Consider the following 25,093-nt stretch of genomic DNA (forward strand, 5'->3'; position numbering starts at 1 on the left):
TCCCATCTTTAAAATTATCTCGTGTTTACTAAAGAAAATTTGGATAAAAAAAGTAATTTCAAAGAAGAAAAAGAATTAAAAAGAAGAAAAGTTGTGCACACTCTCATTAGAGAACATGACTGCTAATACCATTTGATTGATTCTTCAGGTATATGGGTTTATCTGACATGTAATTGAACTCTTTCTGTAAACACAGTTTTGTATACTGCTTTCATTATTTCTTAAAAAATTTTTTTCTGTGTTACTAAAACATTGTTGATGACTACAGAATTTCATTTTATTTAGCTGTATCATAATACTTGTAAGAAACCTACCCAGTAATATTTTGGAGCACTGGAGTTGATTCTAACGTTTCATTGATAGGACTGTTGGTGGTGTTGCATTTTAAGTTATTTCCTTGAATCGATGAGTAGAAGAATATTTTCATACATATTGTCAAATACCCCCAGGAAGTTTCTACCAGTTTATGTTACCATAACCATTGTGAGTGTGCTTGACTCACTGCAGCTTTGCCAGTGTTACTATAATTATTTTTTAATCCTTGTCCATTAGGTAGTGGAGAACGTATAGCTCTCATTCGCAGTTGTGTGTCCTTTGTTAGTTGAGGTTGACTATTATTAGCCTTTTGAATTTGCTCTTCTGCAATCTTTTCATGGTCTTGCCTTTTTAAAATTGGGTTATGTTTTTCTTACTATGAATGAATCTTTAGTTATAAGGATATTAGCCTTTTTGTCATTTGCATAGCAAATGTATTTTCCATTGGTTACTTTTAGTTTAAATTTTTTTTAAGATTTTATTTATCTGTTTGGGAGAGAGAGCACAAGCAGGTGGGGGGAGGGGCAGAGGAATAAGGAGAGGCTCCCTGCTGAGCAAGGAGCCCAGCACAGGCTCAGTCCCAGGACCCTGAGATCATGACCTGAGCAAAGATAGACGATGCTTAACTGACTGAGCCACCCAGGCACCTTTAAAAACAAGTTTAAATTTTATATAAAATGTTCTTCTTTGACTTATACTGTTATTCTGTGTAACCATCCTTTTCCCCAAAAAGAAGTGGCTTAAAATAAAAAGGCATAAATCTGGGACAACTGTTAACATAAGGGTAGAAGCGGCAGTGCCATAGGAGTAAAAAACCTCATGTGAAGGGATGCTTCTCAGTTTGAACACAAAATACAATTTGAGTTTCTTCTTTCACAAAAATGTAGTCTTTATTCACTGTCGTATTGAGGTAAGCTCTTTCTAACTAGAAATTTTAAAATTTTCACTTCTTGATAAAAAAATTTGGTGTAATATTTGTGTCACTGTATTAACAATATCTGCTGTGAAGTTAAATTGTTCAGGTTCGTATCTTGGCTCTGCCTCTTTCTAGGCTATTTGCCCTTGAGTAAGTTATTATATCTCTCAGGACCTTATTTTTTATTTTTTTTAAAGATTTTATTATTTGATAGATCACAAATAGGCAGAGCGGCAGGCACAGAGAGAGGAGGAAGCAGGCTCCCTACTGAGCAGAGAGCCCGATATGGGGCTCGATCCCAGGACCCTGGGATCATGACCTGAGCCGAAGGCAGAGGTTTAACCCACTGAGCCACCCAGGCGCCCCTTTTATTTTAAACAAGGGTAAAATAGCATCTACTCTATAGGCTTGTAAATATTAAATTATTTAATAAATGTAAAGAGCTTAGAGCACTGTTTGCACCTTATCAGTATATACTAGCTTTTCTTTCTCAAATCAAAGCGATACATGTGCTTACTTTCAAAAGTCAGAATAATATTAAAATGTTGAGAAAAGTCAGTCCTCTGTTCTTCTCCAGAGATAACTTGGAACTCTTCTTCTTGTACCTGTTTCTTCTATTTCTAAATGTAATGTTAATATTAGATATTGTTTCATCAAGTTTAGACCTAATTCATTAAATTCTTGTTATGATAGATAGGAATTGAACATGTGAACACCCCTTAACCAGTCCTTACCGTTTTTCTCCCTGTGTCACAATTTTTTTTTTTTTTTTTTTTTTTTTTATTTATTTGACAGAGAGAGAGATCACAACTAGACAGAGAGGCAGGCAGAGAGAGAGGAGGAAGCAGGCTCCCTGCGGAGCAGAGAGCCCGATGCGGGGCTCGATCCCAGGACCCTGAGATCATGACCTAAGCCGAAGGCAGCGGCTTAATCCACTGAGCCACCCAGGCACCCCTCCCTGTGTCACAATTTTTGGCTAAAATAACATTTGATAATTTTATAGCTATAATGACAACATAAATATTCTTTATACACGACTTTTTTCCTGGTCTATTTTCTATACTACATGTTTCTGGATAACTTTTCTCTTTCTAGAGTAAAAATTGGCACCATTTTTTCATTTGTTGCAGTAGTTAGGTGCCTGTTGTTACTTCTTTCAGTACCTTTCAGGTTAGTTTCTGTGTTCTCTTGATATCTCCAGTCTGGTTCCAACCTAGATCCTTTGTTCCCTAGACTTGCTGCACAGCTCTTGTCTTCAGGCCACCAAGGCCATTATCCTGGTACTTCTGCCTCTCTTTTTCTTGTTATTTCTGGGTCTTATGTCTTTGTACTCTTTCTTGATTTACAGTCCCATTTCGATGGAGCACATCCTCCAATAATTGTTTTCTGAGAAAAGAATCCCAGGAGAGGTAAAATTTGAGCCCCTGCATCTATGAAAATGTGTTGATTCCGTCCTGCTTGACGGCCAGTTTTAACTGAATGTAGAACCAAATAGGAAATCATTTTCTTTTAAAACTTAAAAGTTATTGCTGCCAAGAAATCCAAAGACATTCTTATTTCTGATCCTTTGTGTGTGAGTTTTTATTTTCTTCTTGGAAGTAGCTAAACAATCATGTCCTTCAGTTTGGAAACATATTACTTCTCTGTAACTTACTGTTTCGAGATTGGGCCCTCTGTATTGATCTTAAGATTTTCATAATTTTTCTCTCCTATTACTCTTTCTTTGTTTCCTCTTTTTGTTCTGTTTTCTGGGTTATTTCTTAGAGTTCTTTTTTTTTTTTTAAGATTTTATTTATTTATTTGACAGAGAGATCATAAGTAGACAGAGAGGCAGGCAGAGAGAGAGAGGGAAGCAGGCTCCCTGCTGAGCAGAGAGCCTGATGTGGGACTCGATCCCAGAACCCTGAGATCATGACCTGAGCCGAAGGCAGAGGCTTTAACCCACTGAGCCACCCAGGCGCCCCTATTTCTTAGAGTTCTTAATGCATTATCCTTCCAGATAATATTTTACTTACGACTTAGCAATATCAAGTACAAGCACTAACACATTTTTCACCCTTTTTGACACTAACAGCAGATTACTGAATACATTTGTGCCACATTTTGGAGGGGTCAAGGAGAAAACAGTGATTGCTCTTGGAAAATAGCTCATCACTCTAGATTATGACAAAAGTTTGAAATTCACTATCTGTTGATTGCCACAGTTGAATTGATTGGTTCTTAAAATTAAATAGATCAGGTGTGAACTTGTCTATTTTCCTTGGCAAGGCATTCTGAAGCTCTAATATGCTATTAAAATTTTCATTCTTTGAAAACGTGGTAGTTTTCAAGGCTGGTGAGACATTAGCTACTAATGAAATTACAAGGATTTTTTTTTAACTTATAGAGCTGTAAAATATGCACATTTTCCTTGAACAAGAATACTTACCCCCCCCCCCCAAAAAAGAAAAATACTTACAAAGTCATAATCAGAAACCATTAGTGGGTGCTAAAACAAACACTCCTTTTGCCACAGATTAATAGAAGAGAACTCTGGATCTTGCTTTTTCACTTAACAAACTTAACCTGGGTGAGCTTTCCATGTTAGAACATAAAGAACTTCCTCCATAGAATTCCTCAGTATGATATACTTTAATTTATAACTAACCCTCTTGATGCATTTTAAAGTTGTTTCCAACTTTTTGCAGTTAACAAACAATTGTAACTTTTTACACAAAATATTCCATATACATGCATATTTCTATATAGAATATGTATTTACAGTTTTGATTAGTTACTAAATTTACTTAGTAAAATGGAAATATGTGGGTAATTCCTTAACACAGTATATATGGCCAGTACCAAAAGCTAGCTAAATACTTATGGACGTATTAGAAGTGTTCCCTCCAAAGTTGGGAACAAGATAGGATACCATTGTGATTGCTGTTATTTAACGTTTGTTCTGGGGTTGTAGCCAGTGCAGTTAGGTGAGATCAAGAAATCAAAGCTATATAGGGGCGCCTGGGTGGCTCAGTGGGTTAAGCCGCTGCCTTCGGCTCAGGTCATGATCTCAGGGTCCTGGGATCGAGTCCCACATCGGGCTCTCTGCTCAGAAGGGAGCCTGCTTCCCTCTCTCTCTCTCTCTGCCTGCCTCTCTGCCTACTTGTGATCTCTCTCTGTCAAATAAATAAATAAAATCTTTAAAAAAAAAAAAAAAAAAAAAAATTTTATTAATCGTATTTATGGAAGATCTGTCCTTTATTTTTTGAGTAGAGGATAATTGTTGAATTCTCTCTCCTTAGATTTTTTAATATGATTAATTATATTAATAGTTTCCTAACTTATAACTTGTTAGTTCATTGGTTTGGTTCAGAAAAAGCGTCATTTCTGTCTTCATAGGTATTTATTAATCATTATCATTTGTTTTCATCCCTTCCTTCATATTGGAAACTGTTCTTAAAGGGTAATTGGCATAAGTGGTCTAATTGCAATCTGGTATTTATTTTAAAACAAGTATGTTTATGTTTGTATATTAAGTCTGGAATCTGTCAGATTCTTTACAGGGTGCATCTCTGGATCTTTTAACTTCTAATATTTAACATTTTATATTTTTATTTCCAATAAAAATGATTGTTTTAATGTATAGGAGTTTGTTTATGGCATATATATATATATAAATAAGAGATAAAATTGATATTAAATTGTGTGGCTGAGTGTTTCGGATAGAATATTTACTAATCTTCAGGAAAAAGTCATTTTAAATGTTACCCAGTGGAAGCTAAAATGTTTGTACATTATGATATATAATCTGTAATCTTAAGCATGATTAAAACTTTCCTTGATAACTTGTCATCTTTGTGAATATCAGAATGGTGCCTTTTTAGAAGGTAATTACATCTTCTGTCTCCTCCCATCTAATTTGTTTGGCTTAGAAACCAAATGAACAAGAATGGTATTAGTAATAGCAGATAAAAGCAATTATTGAACACTAACTACATACCAAGCACTGTGTTTTTTATGTTTTATTTTCATTTTATTTTCAAAATAGTTCACTGAGGTCTAAATACTTTTTTTTTTTTAAGATTTTATTTATTTGACAGATAGAGATCACAAGTAGGCAGAGAGGCCGGTAGAGGGAGAGGGAGAGGGAGAAGCAGACTCCCTACTGAGCCACCCAGGAGCCCCTAAATACTATTATAGTAATTTTACAGATAAGGAAAATGAGGCATAGAGATACTAAATCACTAGCCAACAGTCATCCACCTAAAAAATGGTGGCATTAGAATTTGAAGTTAGGCAGACTACAATACAATCAATACTTTTTTTTACCAGTTTAGCCATACTGTCTTTTGCTTATCAAATTTAAGACTTGTGTGTTACTAAGCTGAGAAAACAGGATTCTCACATAAGTTTATATGGTATAAATAAATTTGATTTTTAATTCCCAGGGTTTCTGATAACAGTTTCAAGCTGCTTAATGGCCTTTGTTGATATTACAGTGGTTCAGTTATATATTGGCAAAGTGTTACTGCCAAATTTGACATTTGGCAGTAACACTTTGGGTTCTTTATATATGAAGCTGCTTAGCTTTGTAATACGAGTTATTTCAGTTTTGTTTATCCCCTTGAGGTCTGAAGGGTTTGAACTAAATCCAGTGTTTACAGTAATTCTCTTAACCTGTAGGACCTATGTATAAATCTCCATGGGGTGGATTCAAAATGAGTGCAAACCTGAGCACATTTAATTTCCTGGGTAGTGTCCAGAACTTTAATAGGATTTTTAAAGGGTTCCATGACTCATAGAAGGTCAAACACCTGAATTACCTCATCCTTACTTTCCTTTTGGTTAGAGGAGTAGCCCTAAATTTTTTAGTTGTTAGTTTTAGGAACAATTTCATTTGTTTATTATTATCAAAAGCATAATGAAAACAATGGTATGCACTTAGTAATGAAATACTACACATGTAAAGCATAGAGACAGGGGCGCCTGGGTGGCTCAGTGGTTTGGGCCGCTGCCTTCGGCTCAGGTCATGGTCTCGGGATCCTGGGATCGAGTCCCGCATCGGGCTCTCTGCTTGGCAGAGAGCCTGCTTCCTTCTCACTCTCTCTGCCTGCCTCTCTGCCTACTTGTGATCTCTCTCTGTCAAAGAAATAAATAAAATCTTAAAAAAAAAAAAAAAAAAAAAAAAAAGCATAGAGACAGAAGGAGGCTTCCTGGGTGCCTGGGTGGCTCAGTGGTTTAAGCCGCTGCCTTCGGCTCAGGTCGTGATCTCAGGGTCCTGGGATTGAGTCCCGCATCGGACTCTCTGCCTGCTTCTCTGCCTACTTGTGATCTCTCTCTGTCAAATAAATAAATAAAATCTTTAAAAAAAAAAAGAAGGAGGCTTCCTGCCATTGACTGACTACACTCTCTAGTTTAAACATGGAGAAATGAAACAGTTCATTCCCATGACCCTTCCAGCTCATGATTTGTGAGTCTTGCTGTTTGGAGATACATTTTTCCCCAATGTGCTAAATTGAATTGAATTATGAGGTATCGTTAAAAATCCAGGAGCTAAATAGAAAAGTTGAGGGTAACTTAGAGTGCCACCAGTGGTACCAAGTGTTCACAATTTTCAAGCAGTTCCTTTATCAAATTCAGATATATCTGAGGTATATATTAGTTTAGAAAAGTTATTTGTGATGTCTTTAAAAGTGACTATACTAATAAGTTTTTTTTTCTTTAAGTTACATATGTTAAAAAAAATTTTTTATTCTTCAATAGGGAAGTTTGGTTGGTTTAGTGGATTACCCAGATGATGAAGAAGAAGATGAAGAAGAAGAAACATCTCCCAGGAAAAGACCTCGTCTTGGCTCATAAAGTATTTAATGGGGACCCTCAATGCATGGTCTTACTAAAATGCTGCAACTGTTCAATGAGCTGAAAATCTGAATCAGAAAGCTTTCTCACTTGAACTTACAAATATACAAGGAGTAGCTAAAGATACTCAGTATATCAGCTAGGAGAGTTTAGTTCTGTAAAAAACCAGGCTTCCCAGGAACTTGATTGCTTGCTAGTAATTAAGGGGTTTGCCTTTCAGGCTGTCAAAGAAAACAAACAAACAAAAAGGTTAGTAACCAGAACCTGGGAGATAGCTTCTTCCTGAGGAAACTCTCAGGTTTGGGGATGGCTTGGGGGAGGGAACAAGGTTGATAAAATTATATTAAATGCAGGGTTGCTCCAGGGGGGTATCCGATCTAGAAACAATTACAAAACTTTAGTTACAAACCCAATAACATTACTTGTATAATGGTGCTGGCCATGTTGTTCTTTTAATCAGTTGCCTCTTTTTAAAAAAAAAATTTTATGAAAACCAAATTCAACTATCATAAAAACGAAGTTATGCTGTTGGGACCATTTTTTGAAGATTTAACAAATTCAGCCTTATAGGTATTTGAAGGGAAGTATACTCTGTGTTACAGTACATGTTGAGTTTACTACACCGGGAATTTTCAGTGTGTATTTTGATGAAAACAAACAAGCTGGATTCAAAATGGACAGTCTTGTTAGTATAACTTTACAGCACTTTTAGAGATAACTGATGCCAAGAATCAGTACAGTAGTATTTCAAAATGATCTTCTCTAGAAACTGGGGAGTGGATTAACAGAACGTTTCCAAATGTCTCCTGGTAGTACATAACAATCTTTTGTGCAAGATACTCTGAAGTCACTTTCTGCTTCATTCATAAAGTTGTCTCTCTCCAGATATGCAGGCAAGGTTTAAAGTGTAATTTATAAAGACTCACATACAAAAATCAGTGCTGAATTAAGTTGCATTTAATATCTAGAGGCCATTTTGATCCAAGAAGTTACTTCAGTATCAAAGTCAGTATGCAACATATGAAGTTTTTCCATAAACAAACAAGGGTGTAATATGAAAGCTGCTTTTTTTAAAGAGTAAAAGCACATTCCATGTACGTAAATGAATTTAAGATAAGTTGAGGCAAACAGTTAAGAGGTTTTATTTTTAGAACAGCAAGTTAACTGTAAATATTTTAATGTTAGTTTGCTCATCTATGATCTGAGATCATGCTGAAGTAAGAAAAACATCCCCCAAACTAAATTTCATACATTGGGAAAAAAAAAAACCAAAAAACCTAAAAACAGGAATTCCAGCTACAATCTTCAGATCACCCTTGTAATGTGTTATGGGTCCATTTTTCCTGGAATAGCTTAAACTGAAGCAGTTTCCCCTGTTTTGGAGATTTTGTAGTTAATTTTAATTTTGGCTATTGTTTGGAAAAGATGGGCTGTCTGTGTAGATATGAAGTATAGTTTTTCCATAAAACAGATGTTTATTTTGTATTAAAAATACCACTGTACTTGTTTTACACCATTTGTATACATGTGGTGATATTAATGCTGAACTGTAAAATTCAGGAATTAAAATGTGACCCTGTAATTCTATGATTGTTGCTTTTGTTTGGTTTGTTGTAAATATAAGTTAACTCCATTTTGAGATTTGTCCGTTTTATAGTTATCTTTTAAAAGCCAATAAGTTATCCATAGATATTTATTATAAACCACTAAGTCCTACACCAATCTGAATGAAATAATTCTAAACAAAGATCGACTGCACTTTAAGAATTACTGATTTTACTTACAGAAGGTATGCCTTGGGCAAATGAAGTCCCAGCACCAAAACATCACAGTGTGGGGCTAGTCTCAACTCTTTGATTAAAAGTACACATAATGAAAAAGACCTTCCACTTCGTAAGGCAAGTGATTCAGGATAATTTAAACTGAGATCAGTAAAGTTACCATCTGAATACGGTTTTTTTCGAGCAAGTTCTGTGTAGCCCCTTTCACTTTTAGCTCTTAATAAATTTCCTCTTGTCATCTAAGAAGCCCAGGCCTAAAGCATTTCCCGATTTATTCTTGACTCTTCCTGGTTAAGTAATTTTAAAGTTCCAGTAGGAAGTATTATCTTTATACCTTATGAAGAATTTCTTTAATTTTCTTTTCTGAAGAATTACGACGAGTCAAACCTTTAGATCATCATCATCTTAGGAACCTTATCACAGAAATGTGAATCTTTTGTTGACTTAGAGGATAACAGTTTTCATGGTACATATGCTCACCCACAATGATATGAAAACAGGGCTTACAATATCCCTTGAAAGAATAACTATTAAATTTCCCCATGTTAGCTGCCGTCTTATTGACTACCCTCAGGCAGATCAGGATTTTTATATCTCTATCTTCACTCAGTGAACCAAGCCAGAGCCCACATTTGTATGCCTGAGGTTCTCTTAAAATTATATCTGTAAACATGTACCCACTATAAAAACTATTTTTAATAAAAAGTTACATGAAACAGATTTCTGTGTTTTAATCACTAGTTTTTCTTCTTGTCCATCTGTCTTAAGTGATGAACTGTGACAACTGTAAAGTAATGCTGGTTTTTCTCTGCAGGTTGAAGACTGGAGCTAAACAAATTTTGGTATCCCTTTCTAAAAGTTTGTAACTGTAGATTTAAAGAGATAAGACACAATTAAACCTCAGGAGGAACCGATCACTAGAATGAGGGTGCATGCTGGAAGACAATACAGGAAGTTTTCTGAAAGAAGGGTCTCGCCTCCTATTCCGGTTCTCTGTAAGCAGCAAACCACAGAAAACCATCTAGGACCCCTTCACATAAAAAAGACCTATACCCCATGGCTGCATTTCCCTCAGTATTCAATGGTTCCCATTATCTGTTTTTAATGGTAGCTTTTCTATAAAGAGCGAGTATTTTTAACATCCTTCATATCCATTTTCCAAGTGCTGTTTGCTTCTGCCCAGGATAACTGGTCTTCTGATTGGATTTCCTTATACTTGGTATACCCACAACAATTCTAACTCACCCACTCTCCATACAGCATCTACACATTCTTTTTAACTGAACATTATGATGTAACTTTTCTGCTTTAAAACTTTTCAGTGACTTCCTCCTGCCATAATAAAATTTAAAATCCTCACATTCCCTACAAGGCCCTGCAAATCAGTCCCCCACCTATCTCCAACTTCATAGGCCCTCATTCTGTGTATACTCGTCATACTGCCTGCTCCTCCTAGCTGCTTCCTCCTTTCCTGCAACCAGACCTGAGTTGTTCCCATTTCTCCCTGTAACTAGCCTTCCAATCAGCTAAAGCATGGCTTTCTCAAGGAGGCTTGGTCAGCCCTGCTTATAATACTGCACTTTTCCCTTTGTACACTTGGCTCTGCGGGCCGCCTTCTAGCCCCGTGAAGGCAGGGTCTCTGGTGATCTAGCAGATGACTGTATCCCCCACACCTGCACAGTGCTTAGCACAAACAATAACCAATGAATAAATGCGCTATCGGTTCTCTATACCCTCTCAGCCCAAGTAGCTGCCTTCCCCACCACCCTTTACCTCGAAAGTTTAAGTATTAAGAACGAGCTTACATTTGCACTTACAAACACAAGTATTTGAAACTAACAGGCTCAGTTTAAGGATTAAATAATTTATTTTTAAGAAAATTTGAACTTCTGTTTTGCTAAATTGTTTTTAAAATTACTTATTAATAACTTCTTCTTTAAGTTTCTCTGCAAGCAATCTCCTCTTTAGTAATGTTTGCTTCTCCTCTGCTGTCATTTCTGGTTTCTCTGTCATTTCCTTCAAAACAAAACAAAACAAAACAAAAACAGAAAAAAAAATTGGCTATAATATAAGATGGGTTCATTTGTCTAAAATTCCCAACATACTGCCTCAAAGAGCATTTTCAGTAAATAGAAATGTAAAAGCCACATGTGCACTGGGTTCCCTATATCTCTTCTCAGCAAAAATCTCTTAGGGAAGAAAGCCTCTTGGAGATGGTGGCGAGGGTGCTGTTGCTGCTTTGTGGATAAAATACTTCAAAGGTAAAATACACTGCTGACCCTTAAATACTCAGAGCAGGGCAAGTAAAGAAAAAAATGTATAATGAAACTGCTATCATTTCAACCTCACAGAATCCTCATATCATAGCCTCCTCACTGCCAGAAAAAACCGAACAGGTGCTATCCTAGCGGGGAGGTTACTGTGACTGCATCTACAAGCAACATTCATTATCACGGCTGTCTTGCACACATGCTGATTTTGACAATTCCACCTCGAAATCTGCAAAGTCTGACACACTAAAGCCAGCCATACCTCTACCTCCCCAGCAGGTTTTCCTTTCTGCTCGGAATTTTGTATCTGCTTAGTCCTCATATCCTTTCTCATGGACATCAACTTATCTCTCTTCTGCTTGAGGTAGCGCTCTCGCTGTCGGAGCTCTTCTGTTCCAAGTGTTGATAAATTCTGCGTCGAAAAAGAAAAGGAACTTTTTAAATTCAAGTCCACATAATAAGCAGCACACATAACCACTGGCTGATTCAAGTCAAAATTTGAGTTTAAGATAGTAAAAGCCCAGTGTGTGGCTGTTTACATTGTTCCTAGTACTTTGTCATTCTGTTCCTAGTTCTTACAAAGTAATGTGTTTTACTTACTGCTATTGGTCCTTCAATGCTTGCATGTTCTAAGCCAGGGATCTTCAGGCCTTTTTGTGGGAAGGAGGAAGTTTCGGGCAGCATTTCCAGCTTTCTTGCCGAAGGTTGTACTGACTGATTAGCAAAATGCACTTTAACTTCTGGCAGTAATTAGATAGATACCAATTAGTATATTATAAGCAATATCTAGTATTCGTTTACCAAAATGCCTAGTGTGTTTTTTTTCTCACTCCCCACCCCCTCACTTTAAATCACACACTGATTCAATCAATGTCTATATTGTTTCATGGACTGGGTGAGAACAATAAATATGGTCTCTCCTCAAGGAGCTTGAACTACTGCTACCATGAATAAGGACATTTCAACAAATTCCAAAGCTGCTGTTTGTCACAACAGCTACAAGAAGTATAAGTCTTATCTAAAGATCAGAACTACACTATACTGTATGACAATAGTGCCACATAGGCTAAATAAACAGAACACTAAAATCCCTCACTGGCAATGTAACTGGTGCCAAACTTTTGCTTACAGAAGAAACTGTAAATGACCCTGCATATTTTCAGAACAATGAAGCTAAAGCTACAGGTTTTTTTTAAGATTTTTATTTCTTTATTTGACAGACAGAGATCACAAGTAGGCAGAGAGGCAGGCAGAGAGAGAGGAAGGGAAGCAGGCTCCCCGCTGAGCAGAGAGCCCGACGCAGGGCTCCATCCCAGGACCCTGGGATCATAACCTGAGCCTGAAGGCAGAGGCTTTAACCCACTGAGCCACCCAGGCGCCCCAAAGCTACAATTTTTTTGGACTGGACGAGTAAGTGCCAAGAATGCCATTAATTTTTGTTTGTAATACATACTAAAGACAACCTTGATAAACCTACTAACGCTGTAAGAAAATGCAAAGACTTTTAAAGTTAAGTATAACTTAGGAGCAGACATAACAAAGCACTCAATGTTCTCCAGTTATTTGGTGACTGTGCTAAAAGACAAGATTAACATGCTAATTGCTTTTCTGAGCCATTTTTTATTATAAGACAAGGTGATTTCTTTTAAGATAAAACATTTTTTTAAAAGATTTTATTTATTTGACAGAGAGAGAGATCACAAGTAGGCAGAGAGGCAGGCAGAGAGAGAGGAGGAAGCAGGCTCCCCGCGGAGCAGAGAGCCCGATGCGGGGGCTCGATCCCAGGACCCTGAGATCATGACCTGAGCTGAAGGCAGCGGCTTAATCCACTGAGCCACCCAGGCGCCCCAAGATAAAACATTTTCAGGTTAAGTACCTGAACTATGAAACAGAGTGAAACAAGAAAAGCATCAGATAAAAATGAACTAAAACGAGGATGGGTGAACGTAATACACGTGCCTCGAAATGTTTAAAAATCTTGATAGCAAAGTGAAACTGGAAATAAAACTGCATGAGCAAAAAATTGGCCAGAGAACCACTGCTTCAGCATGGAGGGAATGCACTGATGGCAGTGCCAGGGAGGCTGGAAGAAGAAACGGTTTTCAGGCTCCTGGACAGTAAGAAAGTCTCCATAGAAGAGATGAGGCTGTTGCTAACCTCCAACCAGCATAGACAGGGAGCTACAGAACTCAGAAATAAAGACACACTCAAGCGGGTCACCTGGGTGGCTCAGTGGGTTAAAGCCTCTGCCTTCGACTCAGGTCATGATCCCAGGGTCCTGGGATTGAGCCCCACATTGGGCTCTCTGCTTAGCAGGGAGCCTGCTTCCTCCCTCTTTGTGCCTGCCTCTCTGCCTACTTGTGATCTCTGTCTGTCAAATAAATAAATAAAATCTTAAAAAAAAAAAAAAAAAAAGACACACTCAAGCAAGTTGGTTGCTACCAGCAAGAGTTAAACATGCCATTCTTACTAATGGTGACTTTACATAGAGGTAGGCTTAGCCCCCAGATACAGAAGCACACAGCAGAAGAAGGGACAATTCCAGGCACATAGCATTTATGTTCAATTCATGAACCTGTTCTGGATAGTTCTTACCTGGAATTTATTAGTTATGAACAACCTGTATATTCTCACTCACATCTAGAGAGGAAACTACTTGAAACCAAAATACTTAAGCTTCGCTGATTTCTAGGAATAGACAATCAGACAATCAGAAAGCTTAAAGAAAGATCATCTTTTATCTCTGGCAACTCTTTGCACCAGTCTGAGAACAGATGCTATCCATTTCTAGCAGGAACCAAGGAAACACATGAAAAAAAGGAATTAAAAGGGAAATCAGACTCCTTTTTGATTCTTCCAAAATTAGGTCTTCAAAATGGACTTCTACCACTGTGCATGAAATGATTTCCTGGAATATCAGACATACACGTTTTTTAAATATAGAATAGTTTTGAAAACAAGTCATTGCTCTAGAAATTATCTGCTATATGTTCTGTACTACCTATGTGCATACCTGAGTTATATGTGGTTGACTTAATAGATAAGGAACTAGACAAAGCAAATGTATTCAGATTATGTCAGACACAAGACCGAAATGTGTGTACTTAGGTCTGTACAAAACAGAAAGTTAAGTTTGAGAGAGCAAATTTAAAAAGAGCTCAGACAAAAAAAGGAGATGCTTTCATAAATATAATTCAAATGAAGTTACTCAACCTAGAATCTGATCATGAAAAAAGAAAAATGGTTAAATTTGCTAGGAAGAAAGAAGCAAGGTAATTTCATAAACCTGCTTCTGTTTCATATACCCCCATTGTTTTATTAACTAAGTACAGTTCATTAAAATCAATGGGTAAACATCAAGCTCATCTCAATTATAAAATCTCTTCAAAACTAAAACGTAAAAGAACACAAGATTTGGAGGCAGAAGACCAAAGTAAGTTACAGTTTTACCACTTAAAAGCTCAGTGGTGGGGCGCCTCGGTGGCTCAGTAGGTTAAACCTCTGCCTTTGGCTCAGGTCATGATCTCAGGGTCCTGGGATCAAGCCCCACATCGGGCTCTCTGCTCAGTGAGGAGCCTGCTTCCTCCTCTCTCTCTGCCTGCCTCTCTGCCTACCTGTGATCTCTCTGTCAAATAAATAAATAAAATCTAAAAATAAATAAAAGCTCAGTGGTTTTGGACAATCACTCAGCTTTCTGGAATTTCTTCTAAAACAAAAATAATAAACATAAAAATAAGGATCATATCTTATGGGTGTGGCTTTTTTTTAATGAAAAAAGTACATTTATTTAAAACCAGAGAAATGTGTGACAACATGAACTCAATTCATGATCATAACTCAAGTTCTGTTTCAGAGTTACTTGTTTTCTTATAAAGAAAATCAGAAAGAATTGAAAATGGATTTGCCATATATTGTACAAATTCGTCCACTAACATTTTCCACAAGGATTCTCATCAATTTTAGTTTCAATATTTCCTGACGAAACATCTGGATAAACTGGCTACTTCTTGTTTCCTAGTTATGCTTTAATTCGTTAGGAAAATAATTTACCTTTCCAAGTTCTGCTTCTAACTCACAAACACTATATAACTGTGGTCATGGAAGAGAACACAAGTGTGACGTGAACATATCTTGGAGGCTTTGGCCATGGCACAAAGGCTGGTGACTCCCTCAAGGGATTTCACTCGTCGCTCTAGGTTCCAGGCTTCACTTGGAAATCTGGGGACTACACCCTCTCTGTCAGCTGAGTACTTCCTACCTCCACCCTCCATAGCTAAATTTACAAAGAATTTTAAATACCAATGGCCATTCAACACTGCCTCCCAGAGGGTTTGAAGGTTAAGTAGGTGTGAGAAAGTAATACACTCTTTATAATGTTTATGTATCCATCTTGTTAGAGAAAGTTCAAGCTTACCTGAGGGTGGGTGTGCAACATGTTCGCCATCCCCTTGGGAATTCTTCATTTTTGCAGTTTCATTAGCATGCACGGGAGGCTCTTCTGTTTTAGATTCTGAGAGCTTCAGCAATCCATAATACATGATACAATTTTAAAAAGTTTTTTAGATTAATTTTGACTAATTCACTATTTAAGGGATCCAAAGACGTTACTTTAAAAATATATATTGTCCACTAAACAGACAATGAACAGGAGATTTTCCAAAGTTTTTAAGAACTTTCCAACATTTTGTATCTTTTATTTTTTGAGGTAGGTAAACATTTTCATTTCAAATCACGCACTGCTAAGAATAAGTAAGTAGTATATTTAGAGGACTTTGGACTTAACAAGAAGTTAGGTTTAAACCCAGGCTTCACCCTTACTACTCATGTGACCTTGAGGAAAAAAATCTCTAATAAGAGAAAGAAATCCACTGAATTATAAGGTCCTTTTTCACTTAAAATAATGTATATACCACTATACCGTGGAATGCCTGAAGAAGCCACAAATGGGTTTATTTCCATTTCTAAAATAGGATAGTGTATTTAAACCAAATAAATCATTTAAATCTTGGGGAAAACTAAGTAAACTGATCATTTGTTTTTCTTAAAAACAGAGGAAAATCTAATCACATGCATCTTATTAGATAACTCATGTCATATGCCCCTATATGCCGGGTAAAAGACACAGGGCGATTCTTTACCACACTATCAGCTCTACTCTTGTGTGTCTGAAAATTTCTATAATAATAAGTCTTTTTAAAAAATCTTAAAAAAAAACATATAACCCCTAAAACATAGTATTATTTAAGAACTCAAATATAGTTTGCTTATAAACCAGAGAGTTAATAGTAATGTCTTCTGACAGCAGTTTTGAGCTGATATCTGTTCTATACTCTAAAAAGATTTTATTTGGGGGCACCTGGGTGGCTCAGTTAGTTGAGGGACTGCCTTTGGCTCAGATCATGATCCTGGAGTCCCGGGATCAAGTCCGGCATTGGGCTCCCCACTCGGCAGGGAGTCTGCTTCTCCCACTGACCTCTCTCCTCTCATTCTCTCTCTCTCTCACACAATAAATGTTTTTTAAAATTATTTATTTATTTATTTGTGAGAGAGAGAGAGCACAAGCAGGGGAGCAGCAGGCAGAGGAGGAGGCAGCCTCCCTACTAAGCAAGGAGCCCAATGCGGGACTTGATCCCAGGATCCTGGGATCATGACTTGAGCCAAAGGCAGATGCTTAACCAACTGAGCCACCCAGGCGCCCCTGTTCTAAACCCTTTTTTTTTTTTAAGATTTTATTTATTTATTTGACAGACAGAGGTCACAAGTAGGCAGAGAGGCAGGCAGAGAGAGGGGGAAGCAGGCTCCCCGCTGAGCAGAGAGCCCGATGTGGGGCTCGATCCCAGGACCCTGAGATCAAGACCTGAGCCAAAGGCAGAGGCTTTAACCCACTGAGCCACCCAGACTCTTATGTTAAAAAATATAGCACCTATCAATTTTACCTCGATTTACTAAAAGGAGATTTACTTAAAGACACATAAATCACCTCTTAATGCTAAATCATCTCTATTCCTTCTGCTCTTCATGGGGCACCTTGCAGTACAATGAGGCTTTTCAAAGACAGTGCATGATACAAGGATGTATCATAGTGACTGAAGGGAGAAAAGGAAAATGACTTTCGAGTGACCAAGAGACAGTTTACATTATTTCCCTTTCCCTTCAGAGAAATTTGGGAAAACATAGGAAGAGAGGAAGGAATAATTACTAGCTTCCTTCACCTCAGCCAGATACATGTTTAATTTGTCCTTAGGGAAGATTAGGCACTTTATGGAAATAGTTCTTAATGGCAGAACAATATGCCAGGGAATATCATAACTGACTCATTCTACTTGAGGCTGATCACGTTAAAGTCTGCAGGGGGCCCTCAAGGGTAACTGCAGTTGCTGTTTCAAAACAGTAAAGGAATCAAAGAGAGGGAGAAAGGAAAATATTATTCTCAACTGTCTCTTATTCATAAGATTAAGGGGAATTTTTATAAGGAATAATATGAATGATATGAATAACATGAATGAAATTACAGTTTTTTGTAGCTAATCTCAGTGTTTATTGGGTACTTAAAAGGTAGGTTGCTGTGTGGGTTGTAAAGTGAATATGGTTATAAAGTCACACGCAAATGCCTCGAACTGCTAAAAGAATATGATACTCTGAGGAACCGTGTAGTTCCAAATAAGCAGCAAAACCTAGGTGTAAACCGAAGAGATAAGAGCAATGTGGGGCATCTGGCTGCTTGGTCAGTACAGTGTGTGACTCTTGGTCTGGGGGTCATGAGTTTGGGCCCCATGTTGGGTGAGTTTGCTTAAAAAACAAAGGAAACGGGGCGCCTGGGTGGCTCAGTGGTTAAAGCCTCTGCCTTCGGCTCAGGTCATGACCTCAGGGTCCTGGGATCGAGCCCCGCATCGGGCTCTCTGCTCAGCGGGGAGCCTGCTTCCTCCTCTCTCTCTCTCTCTCTGCCTGCCGCTCTGCCTACTTGTGATCTGTCAAATCAATAAATAAAATCTTTAAAAAAAAAAAAAAACAAAGGAAACGGCAATGAAATACTTCTGTTATTATACTAATATGTCCTGTGGGCACCTGCTTTTTTCTCTTCCTTTCTTCCTCTTGGTCATATTCCTCTTTTGATTTTCTGAAATATACAAAAATAACGTAAAGAAGTAAATTTTCTTTTTTGGTCAAAGAACCAACAAGCAACATGCTAAACTAAGCTCACAACATGTGCAAGGAATCTTGGAAACCAAGATGGAAATAATCAGGCTTTTCTTAAAGCAACTTAGAATCAGCTGAGAAAGAGATACGTAATAGACACACACAGCATAATATAGTAACATAAACTACAGGTTCACCCATTTCTTCTGGAAATGTGAACGACCCCTATCTGAACAAAGGCCTACAGATTTGAAATTGTAAACCCAAATCTGATCTCTCACTTTGAAGTGATAAGATCCATCTCTCTCCTCATTTAAGCTTTTCCCGGGGCACCAGAGCTATCACAAAGCTCTTCTGATATCATTACGCCAAAGCCCTATCAGTTGCTGTAAACTGCTCACTGAGGGCCTCCGATTCAGGAAAATAGCCAAGTCAACTCTCATTCATAACAAAGTTTTACTACTTTACAGAGCACATTCCCCTCAAAAGCCCTTAGGAAATAAAGTCTAAAAGTACAATGCTGATTAATTTTCAGACTACCAATCAACCAACAAAAGCAACCAGCTCAAGTCAAAACTACCAATCCTCTAAACTTATTAACAATTTCCTTAACTCTTCAAACCTATAAACTCAAAGCATTCTGTGTTGTCTCAGGCTTCCCCCCTGCCCCTGCTATGGAAAATAGGATCTGGCTAGAAGAGGCTGCGTTTACCAGCACACCTGCCTCCCTCCCCACAACTACTCAAATCCCCTGGAATTAAGCACTAAGTCATGGAGCTCCTTCCACAGTTCCCCACTAGACCCATCCTCCCAATCACCATCCTGCTTTGTCCTCCCTTCTGCTCTGGAGCTGAGGTTGAGGTAGACAGGGGTAGAACTACAGGATGCTAGAAGATGGTCATGTGTGTGGTTAGAATTGAAGAAAAAGGAAGGGCTCCCAAAGGACAAGGCCGGATTCTGCAGGTGACACAATGGCTCTAAGTATCCTTCTGCCCTAAGCCTCTACATTCTCAAAGGAGATTTAAAAATTAGGTACTGTAATTGTTGCTCCCTTCCAAAACTGCCAGAGGGGTCAAGAGATGACAGGCCCAAGGGGGGAAAAAAATGCTCCTTTAGTGACCTGCACACTCCATGCCAGGCATTTGGCTGAGGATCATGTAAATGGGGCACAGAAGAGACCAGCAATACAGTCATCTAGGACGGGCACTTCCCACTGCCTACTTTTCCGTTGCAGGCTACCTGCCACCCTGTCAGCTACTTGGTCTGTGGAATGTGAACGTCCAGCTTCCTGCTGTTAGACACCTGGAATGAGCCACCTCTAACACCAGGGTCCAGAAGCCATGGGAGTGTCTTCTCACCAGGCTGTGTCTACTGCCTGGTTTCCTGTTCCCATGAAGGGACGGGAAGAAGCCCCTCCCATTTAGGCTGATATGGTATGAGGCACTTGAAAATCATTTTTTCTGTGTATTAAAAAATGTTATACATAGTCATAAACAAATACAATGATACATCATTTTTATGGTTTTTCAGTAGAGAATTTAGTTACTTTCACCAGTTCATAATATTATGAGGGTAGAAAACATACACAGATCATGTCAAAATATTAGTAATGATTCATTCAAAAAATAATTAAAGAAGGATACCTAAGAACTTCCCTCAGGATTTTCATCTCTTCCTGTTCAAGGTCACTGACCATATCCGAACCATCTGTTAAGCAGTCAGGTAATACACCTGTTCAAAATCAAAGACCACACGAAAGAATATGAACTCCACTAAAAACATTTATTGCTCACTATTTTTTTTTTAAGATTTTACTTATTTATTTGACAAGGGGAGAGAGATCCCAAGTAGACAGAGAGGCAGACGGGCGGGGTGGGGGGCAGGCAGGCTCCCTGCCAAGCAGAGAACCTGATGTGGGGCTCGATCCTAGGATCCTGAGATCACAACCTGAGCTGAAGGCAGAGGCTTTAACCCACTGAGCCACCCAGGCGCCCCTATTGCTCACTATTCTAACTCATCAAAAAGGACAAATAAGTTTATTAATGGTTCCTTAAAAATGTTCTAAGTTATTATCTAATTATAATATTTTTTACTTTTTCTTGTTTTACAGAATCAGTCCCACCCAAATACCACAGTTTTATCTAGAAATTCTCTTAGTAATTATTTGTACTACCCATTAAAAGTGACCATAATACAGCAATTAAAATTAGTTAATATAAACCATCACCCCCTGTAATCATCTACAGTCTGAGGATAGACCACTGAAATCATTAAGCTCCTAATAACGAAAGTATGCTCTCAGAAGAATCCCTTAAGGATGAAAAGTTTACAAAACAAAATATACAATACTTTGTTAATTTAAACAGCATTTAATATGCTTCATTTATGCTACAGCAAATGCTAGTGAAAATGGTCCTGCTTACTATATTGGAAAAAGCACGGTGCTAAGCACTCAGGAGGAATATAAAGATGAAGAAAACAATCTCTGCCCTCGGAGCTTCCATCCAGATATTGGGCCAGTAACTATAAACCAGGCAGTACCAACTTCAGCCCAATGCAAATAATAATTCATGGCAAATAATTTTAAGTATTGGTTGAATTTACTTTAACCTACATCTTCCTAAGAAGCAGGTAGATTGGTAATCAGTGCTCTATTCATCTTATTTATTAGTATATTCCCACAACATCAGCAGCACTTGTCTTCATTTTTACCTTCCATTTCTTTATCCACAGATGACTATGGGATTTTCAATCTGCTTTAAATTAAAGTAGCTTTATTACTCTAATCCCCTTGATGTTTAAATACTTTTTTTAATTAAACTTTTTTATTTTGAGATACTTGCAGATTCCCATGCGGTTGTAAGAAATAATACAGAAAGAGGTTATGCATGCACCCTTTCTTCAGTTTTCCCCCAACAGTAACATCTTGCAAAATCCAGGGTGGCATCACAGCCAAAGAACTGACATCTATAAAACTGATCAATCTCAAGTGCATTTTTGTACTTTTTCCAGTCAAAAGATACACAATTAGTATTCTCTGATAGTATTTCTGAGGAAAATTAAAAGAACTAAGAAAAGAATGATGCAATAGTATGCAGTGCTTCAAAACCATCAAAATAACACTCTGATTTGCATTTCCCCAAATTTCTTTGATAAAATACAACGAAGAATCCAGAGAGCCTTTGAATTATTCTTACCCCCAAGACAATTTTCAAATGGTCTGCAGTTTTGAGTACACTCAACATTGCTCTAAGGTGCTAACTCCTTGATTTAAGTTAAGCAACATTCTTAAATGCAAGTATTAAAAATGCTATGGCAGAAACAAAGTATTAGATTTTATTTAAAGGTAAGCCAACATTCCCACCCTGTGGTTTGATACCAGCACTATTCTGCATCATTGCCTCATCCTCCCTTGCTAATAGAACCCAGATTTGTTTAATTAACAGGCAGCCAAGTACTTGGAGACTTAGCCCTACTCCACCACAGGAGAGTGACTCATGATAATGGTCTCATTTTCCGTTCCAGAGGGTTTAAGAAAAGCATGTGACCCCAATCCTGACCAATAGGACCTGAGGGGGAAGTTTCTGGGGGTTTCCATGCAAGTTTTGTCTTGCTATCAAAAAGACATGTACAGGAAGAAATATATCCCCTTTCTTCATGAGACTTCATTGAGTCTCATTCAATGCAGCTAGAGGGCAATCAGGAGAGAGCCTCAGAAAAACAGAGTGTAAAGATAGAAAGTGTCAGCGTTCTTAATAATATCACGGAGTTACTAACTTAACCAACATGGACTGTCTTCCTTCTCCCCTTCCTCTGCTTAGGACATTTTCATTGAGGCTTTTTCTGCTCATCGCAGCCTGAGGCAATATCCAGCTGATACAAGATATATGTACTTCTTCCCTTTATATTAAAATCTAAATGAGTTTCCAGTTAAATTCCAAACTGAAAACATATGGAGTGCCAATATCAAGTTCACCAGCTCTTTTATCAAAACTGATCCCCCCAAAACAATTTTAGCTATAACATAAAATAATTATTCACACCTTCTAACCCGTAGGTCAGAATAAAGCATAATTTCGGGAACATTCAGAGAAAAGGATTTTGTTAAGCAAACCAAGGTAGAAAGACAGACTATTTCCCAGACTGACTTACAAAAAAGCAACAGCACAGTGTCATCCATCGTTCAGGGTTAGGGTGATGTTATCTCCTATCCCCAGACATCGGCTCTCACACCTGCTGCGAAAAGCATTCTAGAATTTTACAGGACAGTTATGGTGGTGCTTGGGCTCTAAGAGATAGTCTCTACTCTCATGATACTAATGAGAGGAGAATCCACAAGGGCCCTGCTTGCCCTACAACAACAGAAGCCTCTTGCTGCATGTTCCAGACCCTTAAAAGCAAACAGTACAACTGAACTATAGCTCTCACATCTTCAAGAAGCAATTTTAAAACAGGTCCTGCTGCCAAACCATTAAAGAGTATATAGGCATGGTCAAGAATATCAGTGCAGTCTATTGAGCAAAGGAACGCATAGGTATTAAGGTCAGCTTACTACAGCCAGAAATCTGAAAAGTAGTAAGAATCTGGATTGAATCTGGTTTGAAAAGGAGATAGTACAATAAGAAATACGGTTAGAAACACACATGTGTCAAGTCAAGATGTCAAATGTAACTCGAATATACAAGACGGGAACAAAAGCAGGAAAATCTAAGGACAAACCGAAATTAGACAAGAGAGTCGGGGAAGAGAATAACTAAAGAGGGCTTTGAGGGCTTTGAGTTCGGTTTTTCTGTCCCTGACAGTAGTGCAATCAGACCAGCCCATTGTCCCAGAACAGTTCTCAGTTTGGTCCCAGAACCAGCAGCATCACTTGGGAGCTTGTTAAAAATGCAAAGCATTCAGTCCCACCCCAGACCTACTGAATCAGTAGAGGGAAACAACCATCTGTGTTCCAACAGCCCTCCAACAACTCCAAAAGCTCACTAACGCTGGAGAGCCACTGTCTCCTACAAAGGTCCTAACTATCATAAGTCAGATAAAAAAGACTAGTCACCTTCTCTTCACAGTAACTAAAACTGTGACCATTCAAAAATACTGAATTTCATAAACAAAATGGCTAGGAAGAAAAATCAAGCTCTCTGAGACCTCAAACATCATTAAATCAAATTCTGGTCCGCTTTCTTTGAGATGGCAAACACAAACTGATCAGGAAAGTTTACATTCTTGAATCTCTTCAGTCAGCAAACTTGAAATATATTTATACAAAGCAGCTACATTTAAGACCATAGTAGAATCAGAACAGTCAAAACTGCAAAACAAAAACAAACAAAAATTTAGCACTTAGATTTCTAAATTCAACATGTTACCATTTCTCTCTTGAATTATTCGAATGGCTTGCAGCTGCATTTCGATGTTTTTCTGGACCATCATTGCTTTAAAGATAGTAAAATCTTCTGCTGCCAACACAGGTTGCAAAATGGCCTATGGAAAAGAAATCTGGAAGTTAAATGAAGATTCAAGTTTTAAAACTATTTCCACATGCTCAGATCATTTCTATGGCAAATCATTTATATTAATTCAAGAATGCCATGGTAGTACTTATGGTCAGATGACTCAAGAGGAAAATTTTAAGACTCTAAAAGCCTTTAATGTAAGACTCTCCCAACCCCAGGCCTCCAAGAAGCTAAGGCTGACAACGGTAATATATTTTCCAAATGAGCCAGTGCTGAGTAACTCTGAAAAGCAACACAGAAATTAGGCTTAGTTTTTTAAGCTTACCACTTCAGTATCTGGATTTGTTTTGCAGCCAAAATAACAATATCTATTTGGTTTTAGTTCTATCACTTGAAATTTACTGTGAATAATAAATCCTAAGTACAAAATTATCCCTTAATCAATAAAAGTACCAAGTTGAATAAAAGTCAACGCAAAAAAAAAATGGAGTCTGGAAAATAAGTGTAATGAGATATTAATAATGTGAGAAGACAACTGTCATATATGTACAAAGTTTCATGTAAGAGGTAATTTAGAAATTATGTTGTGAAATCATTTTCTGGAAGAAACAACAAATGTGATAAATTAAGGGGAAAAGTAAAGATGTCTTCTGTGGGGTACCCAAATTAACACTTCCCTAACTACAGGGGGCTATTGCCACTTCCCAAGCTAATCAATAATAAGTAGAATAAGATTTGCAATGGGTGAAAACTCAGGAGAAAACACTCAAATTTAATGCACCAGACTAAAATCTTATTTCAAGCTTTCCATGATATTAATGTAAAAGCTGAACACACAAAATCACGCAGAGGCAACCGGGGGTGTGCTATTGTTCACCAGGCAGGCTGCAGCAATACGTCAGACACATCAACCAAAGCTCCGTCAAAGAGGAAGCAAAGAGGAAGGAGCAATCAGCTCCTTCAGCAATCAGTTCACCAGAAAACTGCAGTACATAGCAAAGCAAAGAAAAACGCAAGAGCAGCTCTCAGGGGGCGCCTGGGTGGCTCAGTCATTAAGCGTCTGCCTTGGGCTCAGGCCATGATCCCGGGGTCCTGGGATGAAGTCCCACATCGGACTCCCTGCTCAGTGGGAAGCCTGCTTCTCCCCCTGCCTGTACTCACTCTCACTCCCTCCCTCTCTCTCTGTCAAATAAATAAATAAAATCTTAAAAAAAAAAAATGCATCTCTCTTGACATTTATGAGGAGTCAGCTGTAGAAAAAAATGATGGAGAGTTTCATCCCCCTAAAGTCACATGCACCATTCAAAAGACCCACAGCAGGGACTAGCAGAGAGGCTTGACTGTGACTGGCAGCCCACAGCTCAGAATTGAAACCACTTGTGG

The 25,093-nt window shown here is 38.0% G+C and overlaps 2 protein-coding genes across 4 annotated transcripts in view; one reads left to right on the forward strand and one right to left on the reverse strand.

Annotated features, from left to right (window-relative positions):
• PPP4R3B (protein phosphatase 4 regulatory subunit 3B) overlaps positions 1-8,656 on the forward strand; it is a 68,006-nt gene extending 59,350 nt beyond the window's left edge. For all 3 annotated transcript variants that reach the window (XM_045979763.1, XM_045979762.1, XM_045979765.1), the window contains one exon: positions 6,974-8,656. In XM_045979763.1, the coding sequence (XP_045835719.1) occupies positions 6,974-7,069 (96 nt within the window). In that variant the 3' untranslated portion in view covers positions 7,070-8,656. The remainder of the gene's footprint in view (positions 1-6,973) is intronic.
• A 2,105-nt stretch (positions 8,657-10,761) lies between these two features.
• Positions 10,762-25,093, reverse strand: part of CFAP36 (cilia and flagella associated protein 36) — a 32,156-nt gene continuing 17,824 nt past the window's right edge. Inside the window, exons 4-10 of the mRNA XM_045979766.1 lie at positions 23,624-23,738; positions 19,901-19,988; positions 18,186-18,237; positions 15,535-15,637; positions 11,721-11,860; positions 11,383-11,532; positions 10,762-10,866 (exon numbers count right to left, since the gene is read on the reverse strand). Of these exons, the coding sequence (XP_045835722.1) occupies positions 10,765-10,866; positions 11,383-11,532; positions 11,721-11,860; positions 15,535-15,637; positions 18,186-18,237; positions 19,901-19,988; positions 23,624-23,738 (750 nt within the window). The 3' untranslated portion in view covers positions 10,762-10,764. The remainder of the gene's footprint in view (positions 10,867-11,382; positions 11,533-11,720; positions 11,861-15,534; positions 15,638-18,185; positions 18,238-19,900; positions 19,989-23,623; positions 23,739-25,093) is intronic.

The sequence above is a fragment of the Meles meles genome, chromosome 15 (assembly GCF_922984935.1).
Source record: "Meles meles chromosome 15, mMelMel3.1 paternal haplotype, whole genome shotgun sequence".
NCBI lineage: Eukaryota > Metazoa > Chordata > Mammalia > Carnivora > Mustelidae > Meles > Meles meles.